The following is a 22,888-nucleotide window of genomic DNA, read 5'->3' on the forward strand; positions in this document are numbered from 1 at the left end:
CAGAATGAACGGGCTGCCTTAACATTACACATGTTCAAGGTTAGGCCCACCTTTTGCAGGAAAATAATAAATACACATAGGCTTGCAACAAAAAAAATGCATTTATAATTTTTTGCATATGAGCTTACAAAGTTTTGCAGCCACAATTAGTGGATCGCAAGTGCAGTGCAAAGCTCCTGCAGACTGTTCCCCCAGCACTGTCTTTACTGAGGTACAAACTTTCAGCTGTTAAGCTGGAGGTCAATGGACTACTAATGTGGTGATCACCGCACTTGTGTTCCATTGAGAACTTCAAATCCATCGTCCATGGTGAAAGACGTGATTTAGAGTTCATTCTTCCCCCCCGGCATGCTGTCAGAGTGGGTATATTTTGTGGTTGGGTGATCTGATCGGCATCACGTTACACGCTACACCCTAAAAATGAGTATCAAATGTAAGATGGTCTCAATGGTGCAGTTAGCCTTTACCACATTAATGCAGAATCCAAGAACTGCTCAATGTACAAAGGCATGACTGTGGTTAAAAACCATGAACAAAGACTGACCTGGTGGTTTTGGTTGGATTAGGAAAAAGTCCTCACACATGATAAGTAGGAGCATGTACATAGTATTTAACCAATTCAATACCGGGCATTTTACCCCTTCCTGCCCAGGCCATTTTTCAGGTTTCAGCGCTCTCACACTTTGAATGACAATTGTGCGGTCATACAACACTGTACCCAAACTAAAATTTTATCATTTTCTTCACACAACTAGAGCTTTCTTTTGGTGGTATTTAATCACCACCCGGGTTTTTATTTTTTGCTAAATTAACAAAAAAAGACCGAAAATTTTGAAAAAAAAACACGTTTTCTTTGTTTCCGTTATAAAAGTTTGCAAGTAACTAATTGTTCTTCATAAATTTAGGCCGAGATGTATTCTGCTACATTTCTTTGGTGAAAATAACCCAAATTAGGATGTATTATTTAGTTTGTAGGAAAGTTATAGAGTTCACAAACTATGGTATAGATCTGAATATTGATCAATCCTGAAGTACTGACAGCCAATCTAATTTCTTGAGGTCCAAGAATGTCAGAATAGTACAGATATCCCCCAAATGTCAGAACAGTGCAGATATCCCCCAAGTGACCCCTTTTTGCAGAGTAGACAGTCCGACGTACTTCATAAGAGGCATGGCGAGTTTTTTCAAGTTGTATTTTTTTGTCAGAATTTTTCGGAAAATGAAAAAATAAAAAAAATTATTTTCACTATTTTATTTTTACATACTGTCACCAGTGCAGTACAGCGTCATCATATAACTGGCATGGTGGTGATCAGGGACACTGATTGGTGACAGTGTGAAAATTTTTTTTTTTTTTTTAATTTTTCTTTTATTATTTTACATTTTTTATTACATTTTTTTTTTTTTTTTAAGATTTTTTTTCATATTTCACTATGACCAAAGTAGTACAATGTTACCATAGTAGTGTATTGAGCGAATGTCACATTTTTACATTTTTGAATTTCCCACCGGTTCCGTCCCCCGTACGTCCCGAAGTCGCAGGGGATGGAACCCGGAAGACGGATGCCGGCATCGGCTGGATGAGATGGGACGCTGCAGGGGGGACATCGCGGGAGCGCAGAACAAGGTAAGTGATGGAGGGAATCCCTGAGCAAAACTGCAGGGTATTCCCGAGTGTAGATTGGGGTTACTGCTTTTGGTACTGAAAGTTAATCCTGAGCTACACTCGAGAATACCGCCAGGGGGGTTACAATATGTCCTGGAACGCTGTTGCGCTCTTCATTCACCCTCATGTAGACCAGAAGTGACCCAATCAGCCCCACCCCAGAGCTCTGTGAATGTGTGCCTACAACTTCTGACAGCCTTAGCGGCTGTGGCCTTGTAGTATTCAGTGGAGCACCGTGGTAGTTCATTGATTCTTCCTGTCAGTATATTGCTCATACATCCCGTACGGCAAGCAGATATTCTGACAGGTCTGCAGGAGACCTGCATGGCATCAGTGGTCTACTGATCACTAGTGCAATGCTTTCCAGGCTCCTATAGACAAAAATAATAAATGCACATTTTTTTTTTACCTGCAAAAAAATGTAGGTTTATTATTTTTATCTAAAAGGTGAACTTATCCTTTAAAACTACAAAATGCATTTTATTCTGCGAAATAAAGTATTTGGATGTTTTACTAAAGCAGACGACTTGTGCCTGTCCTTTGAAAAGCCACATTGGGCTCCTCTGACAATTGAACTACCAACTGGTTTTTTTTCAGCTGACTCTTCTTACCAATTTGTTCACTCACCTGAGAATCCCAGAGAGCACCCAGGATGGGAATGTCGGAGGCATAGAGAGTGACCACACTGACCTTGTGTGGAGACAGGCTTTCTCCACTCATGCACTAGGAAGGCCACGTGTTCCCCCTTGTTGGGTGACCACTGCCTCAACAGTTGCCTCAACAAGTCTAGACTGAACTTTTTTCCTTTTATGAGGAAGCATTTTACCCTTGTATCTGAATTATTCTACTACACTATAAGGTCTCTCTCACCTCCCTCTCTTTTCTTTTTTAGTGAACAATCTGAGCTTTACCAGAGACTCCTGGTCATCTCCGTTGGTTTGCTATCTACCACCAAACCCCAGACTCTAAACAAAGTCATGGAGGGTTGGGCAAGGACTTGTAGGTCCAAAGAAAATAGTTTTAAATTTTTATTTGGTGGGGAGACTTTATTTTCTAATGATTAAAGTGAAACATTTAAAATGTAAAACTCTATTAAACAACATGCATTCTCTTCATCTATACCAGACCCTTAGGCCTCGTTCACATGTACAATGATGCCTATTTATTGCAGTGAACAGCTGTTTTTTTAAAACATATGTAACTTCCAGGTGTTGTGTGCAGGTAGCCTATTGAAGTCTATTACGAGGCAGTGGCTGCATAGACATAGTTTCTGGTCCTAATTTAACAGGCATGCAGGTGTGCTTGAGTGGCCCCGAACATACACTATATTCAGGGCAAATCACCTACACCTCCATGCCTGTCACATTAGAACCAGTGGCTGTGCCCATGCAGATGCTGCATCCTAATAGACTTCAAAGGGTTGCCTTCACACAGCACCTGGAAGTCTAAACACTGTAAAAAATGTCCCATTCTCGCTATACGGCATCATTGTCCCCCTTAAGCTCTGCACAGCTAGGCAACATGCGTTTTCAACATTTGCATCCAAAGTCAGTAAACAGTCCATGGGCCTGGATTGGTTTTTTTTCGTTTTATTAGGGGTTATCAACTTGGATGGGGTAAAGCGATTATGGGATGTCCAATCTGATTGAAGAAACAGAATGATGAGTACTTTCCTGCTCTGGCACACTTAGAAAAAGAAAACGACAAATACTTGGCTATGAACTATTTCTTGAAGACTTGTCAGAATTTCCAGGAAAACTCTCCTTTCTATACCATGGGGGTGTAGAAGTACTCACACTGTCCTTGTCCTGCAGCTGTGGAAAGAACTGCTTTCAGGCCTTCTAGCTGGGCTGGTTCCTCTCCAAGCTTTGCATGCTATCCTTCCCCAGTGGAGTGCAGGGCACCAAAGCTCCATCTTTCAGCTTCTCCTCAGCTTCCAGCCTGGAAGCAGAACCCCCCCTCCTCCGGGGCTCCCTTCCAGGTTACACTGAAACACCTCTCGGCAATCCATCTTCCACCTGACAAGCATGACTCTCTCATATTTATAGATTGGCCTACTACACTGCTAGACTTCTGTGACTTGTCATACTCCCATAAATATGCAGATTGAAGTCTCCACCCCTATATTCTTTGGTTCTGAAAGCTTCCATGGACCTCCAGAACCAGGTGGAGGTGATAGAGCCCCAACCTACTGAGTCATCCAGCCTGACCTCACACTGAACCCTCAGTAATTTGGGCTCACTCACTACCATGAGCCAAAAATGAATTTACCTCACACTAGGCCTACCTAGTGGGCACTGCAAAAGTAAACTGTAAACAAGGTAAATCTATTCAACAAGGCGCTGTCCTAAAATGTTTACCATATATCTCTAAGGTAATTGCTTTCTAAAATATGGAAGCCATAGGGTATCCCTGTGGGAGACTCACAGATGTGTGATTCGAGGGGAATTGTTAGCTTTGTTGGCCCAAGCAAAGAAAATCCGCCAAGATAAAGTCGTAGGTCTTACTGACCGTATACATGTGCTAGAAAATCTCCAAAAACAGTCTTGCGCACGACATTCCTTGTTGGAGCTTTCTCAACTGCGCTCTCTCTTAATAGAGGAGTTGGGCATACAAACGAGACGTAGGTATGTATTGAGGCAGAGAGTGTTCTGTGAGTACGGAAACAAAAGTGGGAGACAGTTGGCTAGGATGGTACAGACGGTGAGATCATCACTACAGATATACCACCTTCGAGGACCTCACGATAAGCTACACTCCTGCAGTGAGGAAATAGCACATCAATTTGAATGTTACTATAGGAACCTTTAGAATTTGCAATCGGAAATACAGGTTACTTCCATTTCCCATACCCAGCACATTAGGCGATTTTGGCTAAATATGGCCCAAAGGCTATCTCCCATCAGGTGGCTCACAATCTTCAGCATAGTCTTTCCCTGGAAGAGCTTATTACTGCCCCAAAACAGATGAAACCCCCGTAAGAGTCCTGGTCCTGATGGCCTGACTTTACAGTACTACAAGTGCTTCCAGGAGGTTCTTGCACCTCGCCTAATGGAGCTGTTTAATTCTGTAGCAGATTCTGTCTCTTTCCCTAGAAGCCATATTACTGTAATCCCTAAGGAAGGAAAGGATGCATCCAGAGTTGAAAGCTATAGGCCAATATCGCTTCTTAATGTTGATTTAAAGTTGTTCGCAAAGATGTTAGCAAATAGGTTACTTCCTTTCTTACTCTATTGGGTAGGGCTGGACCAGATGGGTTTTGTTCCGGGCAGAGAGGCCCGTGATAATACCATTATAGTCCTCAACCTGCATCACTGGCTTATGACCAGTCAAACCCAGGGTTTTTTCTATTCCTTGATGCCAAAAAGGCATTTGTCAGGGTTGCGTGGCCCTACGTGCAAGAGGTTCTCCAAGCAGTTGGGTTGCTCCCCAGGATGGTGGCCAATATATTGGCATTGTATTCCAACCCGACTGCCTGGGTCTGAGCTAATGGACACTTGTCGGAGGCCTTTCCTATAACTAATGGCACCCGACAAGGTTGCCCTCTTTCCCCTCTAATTTTTGTTTTAACTCTGGAACCTTTTTTGAATAGAATTCGATCGCATATGGATATAAAGGGCCTTTTCGGTAGGAGGTAGGGAATACAAGGTGGCTGCATTTGCCGATGATCTCATGTTGTTTTGACAGTCGCCCCAGCTTTCTTTGCCTGTTTTGCTCTGCCAATTGGACCGCTTCCATACTCTTTCCCATTTGAGGATAAATTATTACAAATCTTATACCCTGAATGTCTCCTTGCTACAGTCTGTTGTTGCTCAGTGTATGGAATACTTCCCGTTTGCTTGGCAAGGCCGCGATATTACCTACTTGGGTTTGCAGATTCCAGCTTCTTTGGCTGAACTCTATGACAGAAATTTTAAATCACTTCTTCATACAACTCAAGATAATCTCCAGCAATGGGCCAATCTTAATGTCTCATCATTTGGGATTAAAATGAACATATTTCTCAGATTGCTGTACCTGATGCAAACCGTTCCCATTGCTCTCCCAAAGTTGTTTTTTAAAACATATAAGACAGCTTGCTTATAGTTTATGTGGAAAAACTTGGTGCCCCATATTAAATATTCCTGGTTTACTCTCCCAAAACTGAAGGGGGTATCGGCCTCCCAGACCTCCATAGATATTGTTTGGCTTGCCAATTGGTTCGTATCGTAGACAGATGTATCCATGCTGCGGGGAAAGCATGGGTGGATCTGGAAAGGGATTTGAGTCATCGAACTTTGCGGCTCTTGTCCTGGACCCCCCCCCAACATTGGCTGAAAGCAGTGCTAGATCATCCTCTTATAGGCCGCTCACTTAAAAATATTCAGGAGGCATGTAAGTCCCCGCTTTTTTCGTCCAACCCTGGTCCTTTAACATCCCTCCATGGCAATAAGGACTTTCCTCCCGGGCTTTCAGACACGTTTCTAAACTTAGGGTGGCCTCACAGTGATATTTTGAGTTTTCACTTCTTTCTTCGGGGGAAATTTGTCTTGCTTGCACATCTTGAGTCCATTTCCTCTACGAAGGCTTTTTCATCCTGGATCAGACAAATTAAGCATTTTCTACAACCTACCACTGCAATGCAGCCGTGGAATAGGTCCCTAACAGCTTTTGAAGCCTTGTGTACTCGAAAACGTCCCCAATGCCATTTGATTTCGGCAATATACTCTATGCTGCTTGCGTGTTCTTCAGATGTACTGGATAAAGCGAGAGAAGCTTGGGAAAAGTAGTTCCAACTCACATTTGTGGATGATGTCTGGGAAAAGCTTACTGAGTCTGTGCACAAGGGCTCACTTAATGTGGCGGTTCAGGAAAATGCCTACAAAGTTAGGATGCGGTGGTATAGGACTCCGATGCTCCTGCATAAATGCTACCCCTCGGTATCTAACCTTTGTTGGACATGTGGTAGACAAGAGGGATCTATGCTTCACATTTGGTGGAGTTGTGACCTTCTGACACCCTTTTGGTCTACTGTCCATAAATTTATTTGCCAAATTACAGCGTTACCCATGGATTTTACTCCATCTCAATATCTATTGCATCACGCCACCCTCCCTCGAAGGAAATATTTTAAATCACTTGCCATGCACATGGCGAATGCGGCTAGAATGTGTATACCATTCCACTGGCGCTCACAGACTGTCCCAATGATTAGAGAATGGTTTCTGAGGATTAATACAACTGAGGAAATGGAAGAGCTTATTTATGTTTCACATGAAAATATACAGACGTTTCACACAGTTTGGTCTGACTGGATTTACTTTAAATCCACTGAGGATTATCTGGGATGTATTTTAAAGACCTTGCTGGATGGCCCTTCTTTGGGCATCTGGAGATGCTCCTTTTCAGTTATATCCCCCAGACACTGTTAATAGGGGTGGCTTTGGCATTTTTGAGGTGCTAGGTCACGTGCCTGTGGGAAAGGTGGACTAATTGTTTATTAATTGTTTATTGGGATTTTTTTATTTTTTTTCTGTAATCCCACTATATTTGTAGATCTGGAGTACTAAAGCTGTTATCAGAGCTACATTATTGACTGTTTTTTTTTACCTGTACCAGTGGCTTGGCAGGTCTACTCTTCTGACAGAATACGGTTTGTATATTTCTTTTCTTTTGTACACAGAACGTTGGATTGTATTCTATTTTGCTGTAAACCAACTGTTTGTGTCCTGTTTTTCTTTTCTAAATGTCCCCTTTCTTTTTGCTGTGATGATTTCATGTAAAAATAATTCTGGAATGCTATTGCTGTTGATATCATTTGTTCTTAATAAAAGACTTTATGGAAAAAAAAAAAAAAATATGAACGTAATTTAGCATTTTAAAGCCCATACTTCCAATTACTTTATAAAAAGGTTCCTCAGAACACAGAAAAGGATTTAAAACATTCACAATCATTCAGAATCTTATCCTTCCTCCTTTCAAATTATATACAACACAATACAGGACTTATAAATGTAGCTTACAGTATATTCATTAGATTGTTTGTATCTTTGAAATTACAGTAATATCAGTCAAACATATGCCTCCTCCAGTTTTTTCAAATGCTTGAACTTTTTTCTTCTCTCAGACATGGAAAGATGCTACAAGTGTCCGGAGGATCAATGGCCCAATGAGAGAAGAGATGCCTGTATACAAAGAGCAACTGAATTCCTATCTTATGGAGATACATTAGGATCATCTCTTACAGTTACGGCTTTGTCATTCTGTTTTGGAACTATTATTGTGTCTGGAGTGTTTTTCAAATACAAAAACACTCCAATAGTAAGAGCCAATAATCAGAACCTCAGCTTCATCCTTCTCATCTCACTGATCCTGTCCTTTCTTTGTCCTCTGCTGTTCATCGGACGTCCCACAAAGATTTCCTGTCTCCTCCGACAAACTGTTTTTGGAATAACTTTTTCTGTTGCAGTTTCTTCAGTTTTGGCTAAAACAGTCACCGTGGTTTTAGCTTTTAACATGACCAAACCTAACAGCAAACTGAATAAATGGGTGGGGAAACATTTTTCTATATTTCTTCTGATTGTCTGCTCTCTAGCAGAGATTGTAATTTGTATTCTTTGGTTGACTTTGTCTCCACCATTCCCAGAGTATAACACCCAGTTAGAAATGGGAAAGATAATATTACAGTGTAATGAGGGATCTGTCATTGGTTTTTACACTGTGATTGGATACATGGGAGGTCTGGCTGTTTTTAGCTTTATTATAGCATTTTTAGCCAGGAAACTTCCAGATGTGTTCAATGAAGCTCAGTACATCACATTCAGCATGCTGGTCTTCTGTAGTGTTTGGATCTCCTTCATCCCAGCCTACCTCAGCACCAAAGGGAGATACACAGTGGCTGTGGAGGTCTTCGCCATCTTGTCTTCCAGTGCTGGACTCCTGGGCTGCATCTTCAGTCCCAAATGTTACATCATTCTGATCAAGCCAGAATTGAATGTGAAGGCAACCGTATCCCAAAGAAAAGCAACATCTGCATTCAACTCATAAAATGTTGTAAATTAGGGATAGTGAGTTTTAGAAAAATACAATTCTTGCTTAATGTTTTCATTTTGTAAAAGTAGTAAAAGAATCAGTTGAAGAAAAAGAAAATGATTGAAATGAAACAAATGTTAAACAATTTCAACCAGTCGTCTCTGATGTGGAGGCTTCATGTTATCTCTAACAGTTTTTATTTTGTAATCATTTCAAGCACATCTTTTAGTAACCTTAAAATTAAGGCCTACGTGGCAACATTATTTTCTTTAAACCTCGTTTTTATGCTTATTATTAACATGTACTCTTGCTATGAATTTATCTCCCAAAGAAATGCTCATCCTTTGATGCTTGGACCACCTTTCACTGTCATGGAGGCTGTCTTCATGATGCCCTACTTGTGGTTCTGATTTGCATGCTGGCATCAGGTCATGATACTCCCCAGCTTGACCAGTACTGAGACTATAGAATAGTTCTCCTACCTCCCATTGAATGCATTCAAGCACGAAATATAGGAATTGTGCACTAGCTAATCCCCGGTTTACAGTATATTATTAAATGTATTTTTTACTAAAGTTGAATGGCCACCACTTCACACAGACACACGCTAACATCCTGTAAAAAGGCTTTCCAGAAGAGTGGAGGCTATTGTAACTAGTGATGGGCCGAACAACCCCCTGTTTGGTTTACGGTTGAACATCCAAAACTACTGAAAGTTTGACAGCAATCTTCGAACAGGGACAATTTACTGAGCGGTATCTTATAGCATCTGACTATGCAGTAAGATACCGTTCAGCTACTAAAATACCGCATGAGTTATATTATTAAGTCATGCAGTATTTTAGTTCTGAAATATTCATTAATGTTTCAGCTGTCAGTGGGCTTCCCCGCTGACAGCTGAATGTCAAAAGAATTGTCGTCAGTGCCCGACAATTAAAATTTAAAAAAAAACAACGGTGTGGAGTCCCCCCTCCCATCCATACCAAGCACTTTGGGTCTGGTCAGTGGTGTATTTTGGTTTTGTGCTGCCCTAGGAAAGACTAAAATCGGGCACCCCCCACATCTAAATTTGTCCCACCCCTTCTTGTTTAAGATCCACCCCTTCATCTGTAAACCCCACCCCTTCCTATTTAGGCTCCACCTCTTCTTATTAAGGCTCCGTCCACTGACAATGATGGGTGCTATTCCTCCCACTGACATCAATAATGGGGCACTATTCCTCCCACTGACACCAATGATGGGGTACTATTACTTCCACACTGACACGAGTGATGGGGCACTATTCCTTCCACTGATACCAATGATGGGGCACTATTCCTCCCACACTGACACCAATGATGAGGCACTATTCCTCCCACACTGACACCAATGATGGGGCACTATTCCTCAAACACTGGAACTAATGATGGGGCACTATTCCTCCCACTGATACCAATGGTGGGGCACTATTCCTCCCACACTGGCACTAATGATGGGGCACTATTCCTCCCACTGATACCAATGATGGGGCACTATTCCTCCCACTGACACCAATGATGGGGTACTATTACTTTCACACTGACACCAATGATGGGGCACTATTCCTCCCACACTGGGACTAATGGTGGGGCACTATTCCTCCCACTGACACCAATCAGAGAGAGAGAGAGGGGAGGGAGATGGGGAAAGGAGGGAGAGAGAGAGAGGAGAGGGGAGAGAGGGGGGCGAGAGAGGGGAAAGAGAGAGTGGGGAGATAGAGAGAGAGGGAGGGGAGAGAGGGGAGAGATGCAAGAGAGAGGGGAGAGAGAGGGGGGGTAGAGATGGGAGAGGAGGGAGAGAGAAGAGAGGGAAGAGAGAGAGAGATGGAGGAGAGAGGGGAGATAGAGGGAGAGAGGGGGGAGGGAAGGAGGGAGAAAGAGAGATGGGAGAGGAGAGAGAGAGAGAGGAGAGAGGGGGAAAAGAGAGGAGGGAGGGAGATGAGAGAGAGAAGAGAGGAGATTGGGGGGAGAGATGGGAGGTAGAGAGAGAAGGGAGAGAGAGAGGGGGGAGAAAGATAATAAGAGGGGAGAGAGAGGGGGGGAGGGGGAAAGCGGGGGAAGAGAGAGGGGGGGGAAGAGAGAGAGGGGGAGAGAAAAAAAGAGAGAGAATAGAGGGGGTGGAGAGAGAGGGAGAAGAGAGGGGGGAGGGAGTGAGGAGGGAAGGAGAGAGAGGGGGGTGAGGGAGAGGGAGGGAGGGAGAGAGGGGGGAGAGACGGGGGGGAAGAGAGGAGGGAGAGAGGAGGGAGGGAGAAAGGGAGGAGGGAGGGAGGAAGAGAGGAGGAGGAAGAGAAGAGGGGTGGGGGGAGAGGAGAGGGGGAGAGAGAAGAGAGAGGGGGGAAGAGAGAGAGAATAGATGGAGAGAGAGGGGGAGAGGGAGGGGGAGAGGGAGAGAGGGGGGGGAGAGGGAGAGAGAGAAGGGGGAGAAAGGGGGAGAGAGAGTGAGGAAGAGATGGGAGAAGAGAGAGAGGGGGAGGGGGGAAGAGAGAGAGCGAGAGAGATGGGGGAAGAGAGAGAGGGGTAGGGGGAGGGGGGAGAGGGGGAGAGGAGAGCGAGAGAGAAGGAGATGGGGGGCAGGGAGGGAGAGAGTGGGGGAAGAGAGAGGGGGGGAGAGGGAGAGAGGGGAGGGAGAAGAGAGGGGGGAGAGAAGGGGAGAGGGAGGGGGAAGAGAGAGAGAGAGGGGGGAAAGAATACACAAGGCTGGCTGGAAGTGTGGGCGGGGCAGACACAGGAGGAGAGGACGGGAGGAGGAGGGGCAGCTTTCTCTCTCCTCTCCTGTCTGTGTGAGGGGGGAACTGTCAGCACTGGGGACTGCATATGCTGACAGATCCCCTGCAGTGCTGGAGGGAGGGGGCAGTCGTGGGGGAGCATACAGTAGCTGACAGCATGCAGGAGATGGATAGGGGAGGTGATCGGCGGCACATAGAGCAAAAGAGAAATAAATGGTCCTCTGTGTGCTGCCTGGCAACCCCTCTCTAGCCGGCTCCATGGCTGACAGGTTCTCTGTCTCCTCACCCATCCTCGCCGCGGAGCACACATGAACCCGCCCGAACCCGCCCAGCTCTAGCACACACGAGCACGCCCCCCTGGCCAAGCACAGCCCTTTGCAATGACAGCACTGGTCCCTTCTGCCTGGGGGCGATGCCGCCCCCCTGAAAAGTGCCGCCCAAGGCAGATGCCTTGTTTGCCTCGCAGCAGATAAGCCCCTGGGTCTGGTATGGACTTTGAGGAGAACCTTAAACTTACATTCCACTCAAACATGAAGACCATCACTAATTGTAACCATAAAGGGAGGCATCTCCATATTAGTGTCTCTGATTTTGGATGGGATGTTCAAAAAACTCCTACAGGTGTAAAGTTTTACATTTTTTTTGCCATACTGGATGTGTCTGTATTTGTGTGTTACACTAAAGAGACTAAAGCCCTCTTCTTATCAGTTAACATGGACAAAGTGGAAATGTACAGATTTAAAGAAAGACATTCCAAATTCTGTAATAGGTTGAGTTCAAGAATAATTTTCTAGCTTTTAACAAGGTCACAATGACTGAATATGAGATATCTAACACTTACATTTTTGCCTTTCAATTATTATGCCATCAGCGTACGAAGTCTGATGTTTTAGATGTTGGAGCTTGCCTTGCATTAGTAGATCTGGATTTATTGGCAATAAAATCAGTGGTTTGACTATTTTCCTAAGTGCCGTAAACCATGATCTTTGGGGCTTGAAATTTAGAATTGTGATTGCTGATATGTGCTCTTTATGAGTTTTGAGAAGGGCTTTAAAGCATCAAAGCAACCGGTGGAAATACGTAGTCCCAGACTACCAACACAGCATCTTTGTCTGAGGATCTTGAAACCTGGAGAAGTAGCAGGGAAGTTGAACGTTGGAGGTTGACATTATCAAATACTCCTCCAGATATCCTCATTGGTCAAAAATCAACTTTTCAGGGACTATTTGTTGTGATAGCAGAAGTTTCTGCTGGGTTTTTCCATAGTTCGAACTCCCAGTAAAAATGAATCTGTGAAAAACAGTTTTGCACACAAGAAGATCTTTTTAGAGATCTGTAATAATAGAATACTCCTGGTCCCTGTTAGCCTGACCACACAGGCATCGTATTATATGACAAGATATTGACATCACGACCCTGCAGTTCAAAGTTTGGGATCATAATTGTGCTCAGCGGCCCTGTGCCTGTTGCCTCAGACAATGCACCCCCTAGCCTCTATGATTGGAATGAGAGATTAGAACAATTTCATTTTTGGCCAGTGAGAGAATGATGGATTCTACTCATCAGGTTGAGGATCCTCTTATTAAAACTGTTAAAGGAATCATTTGGAACGAGGAGGTTCAGTTCCACTGTTGGAGGAGGTATACTGTAATACCCACTGATGCCATTCCACCCACATGACTACTAGAAATGTGGCTGACAGTAGGTCCAGAATTCTCAGGCATTCCCACACTGTAATTATGGTACTCCTCATTGATGAACAAACCACAGGTTCACATATAAACTCCATATCCTATGTCAATTGTTTTACGTGTATAGTAAAAGTTAATTCATTTTACTACAGTACATAATTTACTTTTCCCTACAAGCTTCCTTTATTTTATAAATAATGGAATACTGCAAATGTAATATTTATAGGAGGCTGGAGCCAGGGAACATAACTGCCAAAAATGTTTAATGAGTTGTCCAAAGAATACCAGCAGCCAAAAGGGGTTAGGCACACACGATGCGGGAAATAAATAGCAAAATTAAAATGAGAGGCCCCCCAAAAATAGCTTGAGATGTTGGGTGAGAAACAATGGGAAAGGTTCATATTTAGTTTGGATGTTCCTCTAAAGAAATACTTGATTGTAAAGAAATGTAAATTGGGTTTGCTGTCCAATAAGTAAAAAAAAAAAAATAGAGGGCCAGGACCCATGTTGTAGATGGCATCAGAGAAGAGATACCCATTGTTGTATCGGGAATGTTTAGCTCAGTGGCAGATGAAATTTGTGTACAGTGAGTCCATTTCAAACAGGCATTATAGTTAAGGGCCTGGTTGCCCACTTTTATTAAAAGAGAGAAAACAACACAAACGTCCATCCAGGATTCCCATGCAGGGCATTCAACTTCATTCAGCAAACATAAACAGAAAATACCAATCCACCTGGCTCTTTGGTTAGCAGTGCCTCTGCTTGCTTTGGTCTTACAGACCACATGCTATTCAGGTTCTCTCTCTCTGTAGATAGGTTGACAGAACCTTGATGTTCAGGTCCGCAAGGCCTTTTGAAAGGGTTTTGACAGTATCTCCAGCTTGTATCCACCAAAGTCCCACAGATTTGCTCCACCACCCTGGATTCACTGGCCTCCACAGCTTCCTCAGTCTCCCAGACCCTCTCTTGGTCTCCCAGACTCTCAGCACTGGCCAGACTTTTCAAATCCTTGGGCCCAGAATCCCCCTCACACGGATTGTAGTCTCCAACAGAAACTCACAGCTTTCCTGACAGGGTTCTGTCTTCAAGCCACTCCAACTCTCACCACCACCACCACCTACTGCTCTCAGCAGCCCATTGTTATAAGGGCTGTGTACACCTGGGCACACACCCTGCTGGTTATCCATAACACCCGGACACAGGATTGGAGATTTCGTCCCATCCAAGACTCTTAGGAATCTCCAAACCACAGAGCCCCATCTGGCAATACCAAGATCCAGGGAAAGCTTCAAAAGCAATTTTCTCCACTCCAAATCTATGCTCTGTAGCATTGCAGACATGCAAACTCTGTGTCTTTTCCCTGGCCATTTTCATAGTGACAGAGCCTCGCACTGTCACACCATAAAGAAAGTTTCCTTCATCTGATCCATTTTCAAGGAATTTAGAGGCAGCTTAATCAGTTCCCAACCACGCTATAGCCAAAGGATGGCTACAGCACGGTTGTCTAGTTCTGGGATGACGTCCATGGACATCATTCCAGAACACGCCCCCCTGTGTGCCCCCAGCAGAACGTACATGGCACTACCGGTGATCGCTGTGACCCCCTGCATGCCCCCAGTGGACACAGTTGATCACAGAGTGTGGTAAACAGTCAATCACAGCAACCTTTTAACACGTGATCAGCTGTGTCCAGAGACACAGCAGATCACTGGGTAAATACAGCTGCCGGTTATCGGCTGCACAGCGTGAGGAAAGTACTGCTGAGAACCGGCAATTGTCAGAAAAGGGATTGGCACTGATGATCAGTGCCCTGATGATTAGTACCCAGCAGTGCCACCAACCTGTGCCTTGCAGTGCCACCCACTTGTACCCATCAGTGCTACCCACCTGTGCCCTGCAGTGCCACCCACCTGTGCCCACCAGTGCCACCCACCTGTGACTAGCAGTGCTACCCACCTGTGCCCTGCAGTGCCACCCACTGTGCCCTGCAGTGCCACCCATCAGTGCTACCCATCAGTGCCGCCCATCAGTGCCAGAAGTGCTGCCCATCAGTGCCGCCTATCAGTGCAGCATCATCAGTGCCAGCTCATCAGTGCCACCTATCAACGCTGCCTATCAGTGCCTCCTATCAGTGCCCATCAGTGCTGCCTATCTGTCCCACCTTATCAGTGCCCATCAGTGCTGCCTGTCAGTGCCCATCAGTGCTGTCTATCAGTGCCCATCAGTGCTGCCTGTCAGTGCAGCCTCATCAACGCACATCAGTGAAGGAGAAAAATTACCTGTTTGCAAAATTTTATAATAGATACAAAAAAAAACTTTTTTTTCAAATGTTTTGCTCTTTTTTTGTTTATAGTGCAAAAAATAAAACACCCAGTGATGATTAAATATCACCAAACTCCATTTGTATGAAAAAAATGCTAAAAATGTCATATGGGTGCAGTGTTGCATGACCGCGCAATTGTCATTCAAAGTGTGACATCGCTGAAAGCTGAAAATTGGCCTGGGCGGGAAGGGGGTATAAGTGCCCAGTAGGCAAGGGGTTAAAGAGGACAAGAATGGTCCAATAAAACTGATTAGCAAAACTTTCCTCCAACATCAACATGAAGCTCAGAGTCTCATTTAGAGTACAGGAAGTCATATAAATAGTTCAAAAAATACACAATGGCCTAATGCCATACAAAAAATGAATAACATATCAACTATTACTAGTTCAATTGATGTTTTGCTCTAAAACAGTCATTTGGCACAAAAAAGAAAATAGACTGATTTAGCTCACATGGATTGGATTTTCTATCAGGTTTGATCACTCCCTATGAAAATCTGATTTTTTTTTTACTTAACTATAATGGATTTTTAGAGGACATAATTCATTCATAGATCGATATATAGAAGGAAAGTATTATGTACATGACCAGAGCGACTTCTCAGTTACAAAAGCAGATTTGATGTACATGAAGGAGTCCTTCTTGAACGAGATCTAAGCAGGTAGAATTCCTAGAAAGTGATTCATTATATCCTAGCATTGGATTTGCAGTGCTCACACCAAAATTACATCATAAAGTGTTGTGTTATAAGTCTTTCAAACAATAAATTGAGGACTTTGATAATGAAAGAAGAGAAAACATGTAATAGTAAAGTCTATGAACTTATTATAAAATGTATTGCCCACTGTTACCACATGTTCTCTTATCCAAGACCATTCCTTAGGCAGGGCTTAGAATCTGTATAAAAGAGTACAGACACAGCAATTATGGGAAATGTGATCCCTTTAAATTACAGGTAGAAGAAGAAAGGGTTTTGAAAACTTTTGCCATTCACCTCCATTACCTGAATTACCAAGATAAAGTAACACCTTCATATACTTTTAAGGGTTCAGGTTCAAGAGATCAGAGTCTGCTAATTTGGTTTATATATGCAGTATAATAGTAGAGTCTTGTACCTTGTTATCCATCCGTCAATTCCCAAAGCCTGTAGTTTAAGTGATACTTTTTGTTCACTAATTTCCAGTAAGTTATTAAACATGCAAAGGGACCATATGTCTCATTCTAGGGCATCACCAAGCAAAAAAAACCCCAAACAATGAATTGCTATAACACTGCTATTACATAAGGGGTAATACCCAATCTCCTATGTTTAGGTAAAGACTAAGCAAGGTGTAAAAAAGAAATTACATTTTCATTGTAGAAAATTAAAAATCCAAGCTTCACCTCCCATTAACTTCAATGCAATTAATTTCCTTCACTTCAAATTACAAAGCAGAAAGGCAATGACTTGTTATTACACTCTTTTTATTTTTAGGGTAGTGCCAAACCTGCCACATTTAAGTGAAAGTGAAGCAAGCTACCAATAAAAAAAATCCAGTTCACATTTTAATTATAGAAAATGAAAAATTAAAATTCACCTCTCCATGACTGCAATGCATTTCAAGTCAAATTAGAAAGCAGAAAAGCAAACAGTTACTTGTTATAACATTGTTATTCTTTTGAGGGTAATACCAAATCTACATTTGGGTGAGGGCTAAGCAAGCTAAAAAAAATCAGTTGACACTTCCATTGTAGAAAATGGAAAATCTAATCTTCACCTCTTTATGATTTCAATGCAATTCACCTCAAAATACACCTTTGGCAAATTTTCCATTTCTTCACTAAAATCTGGGTGAATCAAATTTCTGCAGATCTGCTCATCACTACAAAGGACATGTGACACCTTGGTGTCAATATTTGAATCTAAAATCAAAGCACCACACCAATAAATTTGTGTACATAGTAAGGTTTTATTCCAAATATTGCTTTAGTAAAAGAGACAAAGTGTTTTTGGGGCCACACTTCATGCCTTCATCAGGACTAGTGGAAATATGAAATCTGTGTCTCTGGCAATCATTTTTCTCTGAATATGGCATATTGTTCAAATTAACTCAGCAGCTGGTTGGAAGTCATGGTGGATCGAGTGGAAAACTGTTGAGAATGTTCCACTTGAAAGGATTAAATGGAATATAACTGAATCCATTTTGTATACACTAATACAAGATGCTTGTTTAACATACATATATATGAGATATGTACACACTAACAAAACTGTTTATGTCAGCTTCAAGTAGAAATGAGTGTTTTTGCAAACTTTACAAAAAAGCAGATAAGGTTTACTCTCATTTCTGAAAAGTTGTAACCACAGTGTGGGCGTTGGGTCAGATTACAGCCATGGTCTGGGCGTTGGGTCAGATTACAGCCATGGTCTGGGCGTGGGGTCAGATTACAGCCATGGTCTGGGCGTTGGGTCAGATTACAGCCATGGTCTGGGCGTTGGGTCATATTACAGCCATGGTCTGGGCGTTGGGTCAGATTACAGCCATGGTCTGGGTGTTGGGTCAGATTACAGCCATGATCTGGGTGTTGGGTCAGATTACAGCCATGGTCTGGGCGTTGGGTCAGATTACAGCCATGGTCTGGGCGTTGGGTCAGATTACAGCCATGGTTTGGGCGTTGGGTCAGATTACAGCCATGGTCTGGGCGTGGGGTCAGATTACAGCCATGGTCTGGGCGTTGGGTCAGATTACAGCCATGGTCTGGGCGTTGGGTCAGATTACAACCATGGTCTGGGCGTTGGGTCAGATTACAGCCATGGTCTGGGCTTTAGACCAGATATGGCGTGACAGATAAAGCAGAAGAGTGAAAAAGCAAACCTCATACAAATAAATGTTGAGTTAAGGTAAAAAAATGTACATGTATTTGATTGGATGCTCTGAGGGTGTGTTTGCCCAAAGACTATAGTATAATAACCCTGATGTTATGCCAATAAAACTGAAGTGTTTGCAATCGCAACTGAGGTGACTTGAGTGCATTCACTTTCCGAGATCTCGTAGCTGTGTCCAGGTGTGACCGTTGGTATCTTGAGGGGGCCCCCAAGGAACAGGAAAAATACCACCTACCTACTTGCACCACTATATAGTCCAGTCCCAATACCTAAATATATGTCTGCATACTTGTCCACCCTGGTAAGGGTCATGACTGTGTTAGTGTCCTTTTAAGTGTAATGCTTATCATTGTTGTATGGATAAACAGGCTGCTATGGCTGCTAAGCCTCCTCATATACTGTATATCATGAGTGATGTTCCTCTGTGACTATATGAACTGTACAATCCAACAAGAGGATTGGAATACAATATAACTTAATAATGCAGTTGGTGGTCATCAGTCACCACATCTTAAAAAAAAATCACTTATATGCTAATACATCCTTTAGAAGGATTGGGACTTTTTAGGTGCTAAAATCACATGCCACACAAATGATCACATATAATATATTTAAGTCTTTATTATAACTTAAGACTCAAATATTACATAAAAACAAATGATTCTATATTGGTTGTCATCTGAAGCATAATTTGAATGCCTAAAAAATATGTCAGCACTTATTGCCTCATAGCCTTTACTTATTTTGGAGAACTTTATATATGAAATTTCAATATGTGGCGGCCATGTAGTCTCAATGAAATTTGCTGTTCTCTTCTTCAGGAAAACAAGAGGCAGTCTAGGCTGATAACATATACTGTAAGTGAGTATAAACATGAATATACACTATTCAAAAAAATTAAAGGAACACTTTGAAAATACTATACATCAGATCTCAATGGGGAAAAATCTCCTGCTAGATATCTATACTGATATGGATTGGGTAATGTGTTAGGAACATAAGGATTTCCCATCATTTGATAGAAATGAAAAATATCAACCTATAGAAGACTGAATTCAAAGACACCCCGAAAATCAAAGTGAAAATATTATGCAGCAGGCTACTCCATTTTGCTGAAACTACTCCTCGGTAGTTTGTATGGCCCCCATGTACTTGTATGCATGCATGACAACATCGGGGCATGCTGCTAATGAGACTACGGCTCGTGTCCTGGGGTATTTCCTCCCAGATCTGTACCAGGGCATCACTGAGCAACTGGACAGTCTGAGGTTCAACTTGGCAGTGTCGGATGGAATGAAACATGATATCTCAGAGGTGTTCTATTGGATTTAAGTCAGGCGAGCATGGGGGCCATTCAATGTCATCAATTCCTTTATCCTCCAGGAACTGCCTGAATACTCTCACCACATGAGGCTGGGCATTGTCGTGCACCAGGAGAAACTCAGGACCCACTGCACCAACGTAGGGTCTGACAATGGGTCCAAGGATTTCATCCCTAATGGCAGTCAGGGTGTCACTGTCTAGCCTGTAGAGGTCTGTGCATCCCTCCATGGATATGCCTCCCCAGACCATCACTGACCCACCACCCAAACGGTCATGCTGAATGATGTTACAGGCAGCATAACGTTCTCCACGGCTTCTCCAGACCCTTTCACATCTGTCACATATGATCAGGGTGAATCTGCTCTCATCTGTGAAAAGCACAGGGTGCCAGTGGCAGACCTGCCAATTCTGGTGTTCAATGGCAAATGCCAATTGAGCTCTATGGTGCCCGGCAGTGAGCACAGGGCCCACTAGAGGACATCAGGCCCTCAGGCCACCCTCATGAAATCTGTTTCTAATTGGTCAGAGATATTCACACCAGTGGCCTGCTGGAGGTCATTTTGTAGGGCTCTGGCAGTGCTCATCCTGTTCCTCCTTGCACAAAGGAGCAGATACCAGTCCTGCTGATGGGTTAAGGACCTTCTACGGCCTTGTCCAGCTCTCCCAGAGTAACTGCCTGTCTCCCTGAATCTCCTCCAGGCTATTGAGACTGTGCTGAGAGACACAGCAAATCTTCTGGCAATGGCACGTATTGATGTGACATCCTGGAGGAGATGGATTGCTTGCGCAACCTCCGTAGGGTCCAGGTATCACCCCATGCTACCAGTAGTGACACTGACCCTAGACAAATGCAAAACTAGTGAAAAACAGTCAGAAAAGGTGAGTAGGGAAAAAATGTCAGTGGTCTCCACTAGAGATGAGCGAATCGAAGTATCCGAAGTGGAATTCGAGTCGAATATCGGAAAAATTTCGATTCGTGCCGAATCCGAAAAATAGCCTAATTCGGACGCGCGAATCAAAATTTTTCAGAAAATGGCGGCTGACATGTGCGGCGACGGAGCGGGGATGTCTGGGAAGGCGCGCAGACAAGGCGCGCTGACCCATAATGCATTCCTCAACGACATGTGATCGCATCAGCCAATCAGCAGCCAGCCAGCCAGCACTGTGTAATGGTCGAGCTATAAATAGCGGCCATTTTGGAATTCTTCATTTGCCTGCAGTCATTGAACAGAGGCAGACCGCTCTGTACTAGGGACAGGGACAGAGTTAGGGCCACAGAAACGATACTTGGGGACAGAGAAAAGTTACTTAGGGACAGAGAACTATTACTCAGGGACACAGAATTGTTAATGAGGGCCACAGAATCGTTATTTAGGGACAAAGAAACGCTAGTTAGGGCCACAGAATTCATACTCAGGGACAGACAGAATTGTTACTCAGTGCCAGAGAATTGTTACTTAGGGCCACAGAAACGTTATTAGGGCCACAGAATTGTTACTCAGGGACAGACAGAATTGTTACTGAGTGCCAGAGAATTGTTACTCAGGGACAGACAGAATTGTTACTGAGTGCCAGAGAATTGTTACTTAGGGCCACAGAAATTTTACTTAGGGCCACAGAATTGTTACTCAGGGACAGACAGAATTGTTACTGAGTGCCAGAGAATTGTTACTCAGGGACAGACAGAATTGTTACTGAGTGCCAGAGAATTGTTACTTAGGGCCACAGAAACTTTACTTAGGGCCACAGAATTGTTACTCAGGGACAGACAGAATTGTTACTGAGTGCCAGAGAATTGTTACTCAGGGACAGACAGAATTGTTACTGAGTGCCAGAGAATTGTTACTTAGGGCCACAGAAACTTTACTTAGGGCCCCAGAATTGTTACTCGCACAGACACAGAATTGTTACTCGCACAGACACAGAATTGTTACTGAGGGCCACAGAACTGTTACTTAGGGCCACAGAATTGTTACTCGCACAGACACAGAATTGTTACTCAGGGCCACAGAACTGTTACTGAGGGCCACAGAACTGTTACTTAGGGCCACAGAATTGTTACTCGCACAGACACAGAATTGTTACTCGCACAGACACAGAACTGTTACTGAGGGCCACAGAACTGTTACTTAGGGCCACAGAATTGTTACTCGCACAGACACAGAATTGTTACTCAGGGCCACAGAACTGTTACTTAGGGACAAAGAAACGCTAGTTAGGGCCACAGAATTCATACTCAGGGACAGACAGAATTCATACTCAGGGACAGACAGAATTGTTACTCAGGGACAGACAGAATTGTTACTGAGTGCCAGAGAATTGTTACTCAGGGACAGACAGAATTGTTACTGAGTGCCAGAGAATTGTTACTCAGGGACAGACAGAATTGTTACTGAGTGCCAGAGAATTGTTACTCAGGGACAGACAGAATTGTTACTGAGTGCCAGAGAATTGTTACTCAGGGACAGACAGAATTGTTACTGAGTGCCAGAGAATTGTTACTTAGGGCCACAGAAACTTTACTTAGGGCCACAGAATTGTTACTCGCACAGACACAGAATTGTTACTCGCACAGACACAGAATTGTTACTGAAGGCCACAGAACTGTTACTTAGGGCCACAGAATTGTTACTCGCACAGACACAGAATTGTTACTCGCACAGACACAGAACTGTTACTGAGGGCCACAGAACTGTTACTTAGGGCCACAGAATTGTTACTCGCACAGACACAGAATTGTTACTCAGGGCCACAGAACTGTTACTTAGGGACAAAGAAACGCTAGTTAGGGCCACAGAATTCATACTCAGGGACAGACAGAATTGTTACTCAGGGACAGACAGAATTGTTACTGAGTGCCAGAGAATTGTTACTCAGGGACATACAGAATTGTTACTGAGTGCCAGAGAATTGTTACTCAGGGACAGACAGAATTGTTACTGAGTGCCAGAGAATTGTTACTCAGGGACAGACAGAATTGTTACTGAGTGCCAGAGAATTGTTACTCAGGGACAGACAGAATTGTTACTGAGTGCCAGAGAATTGTTACTCAGGGACAGACAGAATTGTTACTGAGTGCCAGAGAATTGTTACTCAGGGACAGACAGAATTGTTACTGAGTGCCAGAGAATTGTTACTTAGGGCCACAGAAACTTTACTTAGGGCCACAGAATTGTTACTCGCACAGACACAGAATTGTTACTCGCACAGACACAGAATTGTTACTGAAGGCCACAGAACTGTTACTCGCACAGACACAGAATT

The 22,888-nt window shown here is 43.5% G+C and overlaps 1 protein-coding gene across 1 annotated transcript in view; it reads left to right on the plus strand.

Moving 5' to 3' along the window:
- Positions 1-8,922, plus strand: part of LOC149440963 (vomeronasal type-2 receptor 26-like) — a 149,256-nt gene extending 140,334 nt beyond the window's left edge. The window contains exon 6 of the mRNA XM_089657931.1: positions 7,773-8,922. Within this exon, the coding sequence (XP_089514057.1) occupies positions 7,773-8,692 (920 nt within the window). The 3' untranslated portion in view covers positions 8,693-8,922. The remainder of the gene's footprint in view (positions 1-7,772) is intronic.
- Positions 8,923-22,888: the final 13,966 nt, after the last annotated feature.

This window comes from Staurois parvus, unplaced genomic scaffold (assembly GCF_062004578.1).
Source record: "Staurois parvus isolate SC_StPar_1 unplaced genomic scaffold, SC_StPar_1.0 ptg001043l, whole genome shotgun sequence".
Taxonomy (NCBI): domain Eukaryota; kingdom Metazoa; phylum Chordata; class Amphibia; order Anura; family Ranidae; genus Staurois; species Staurois parvus.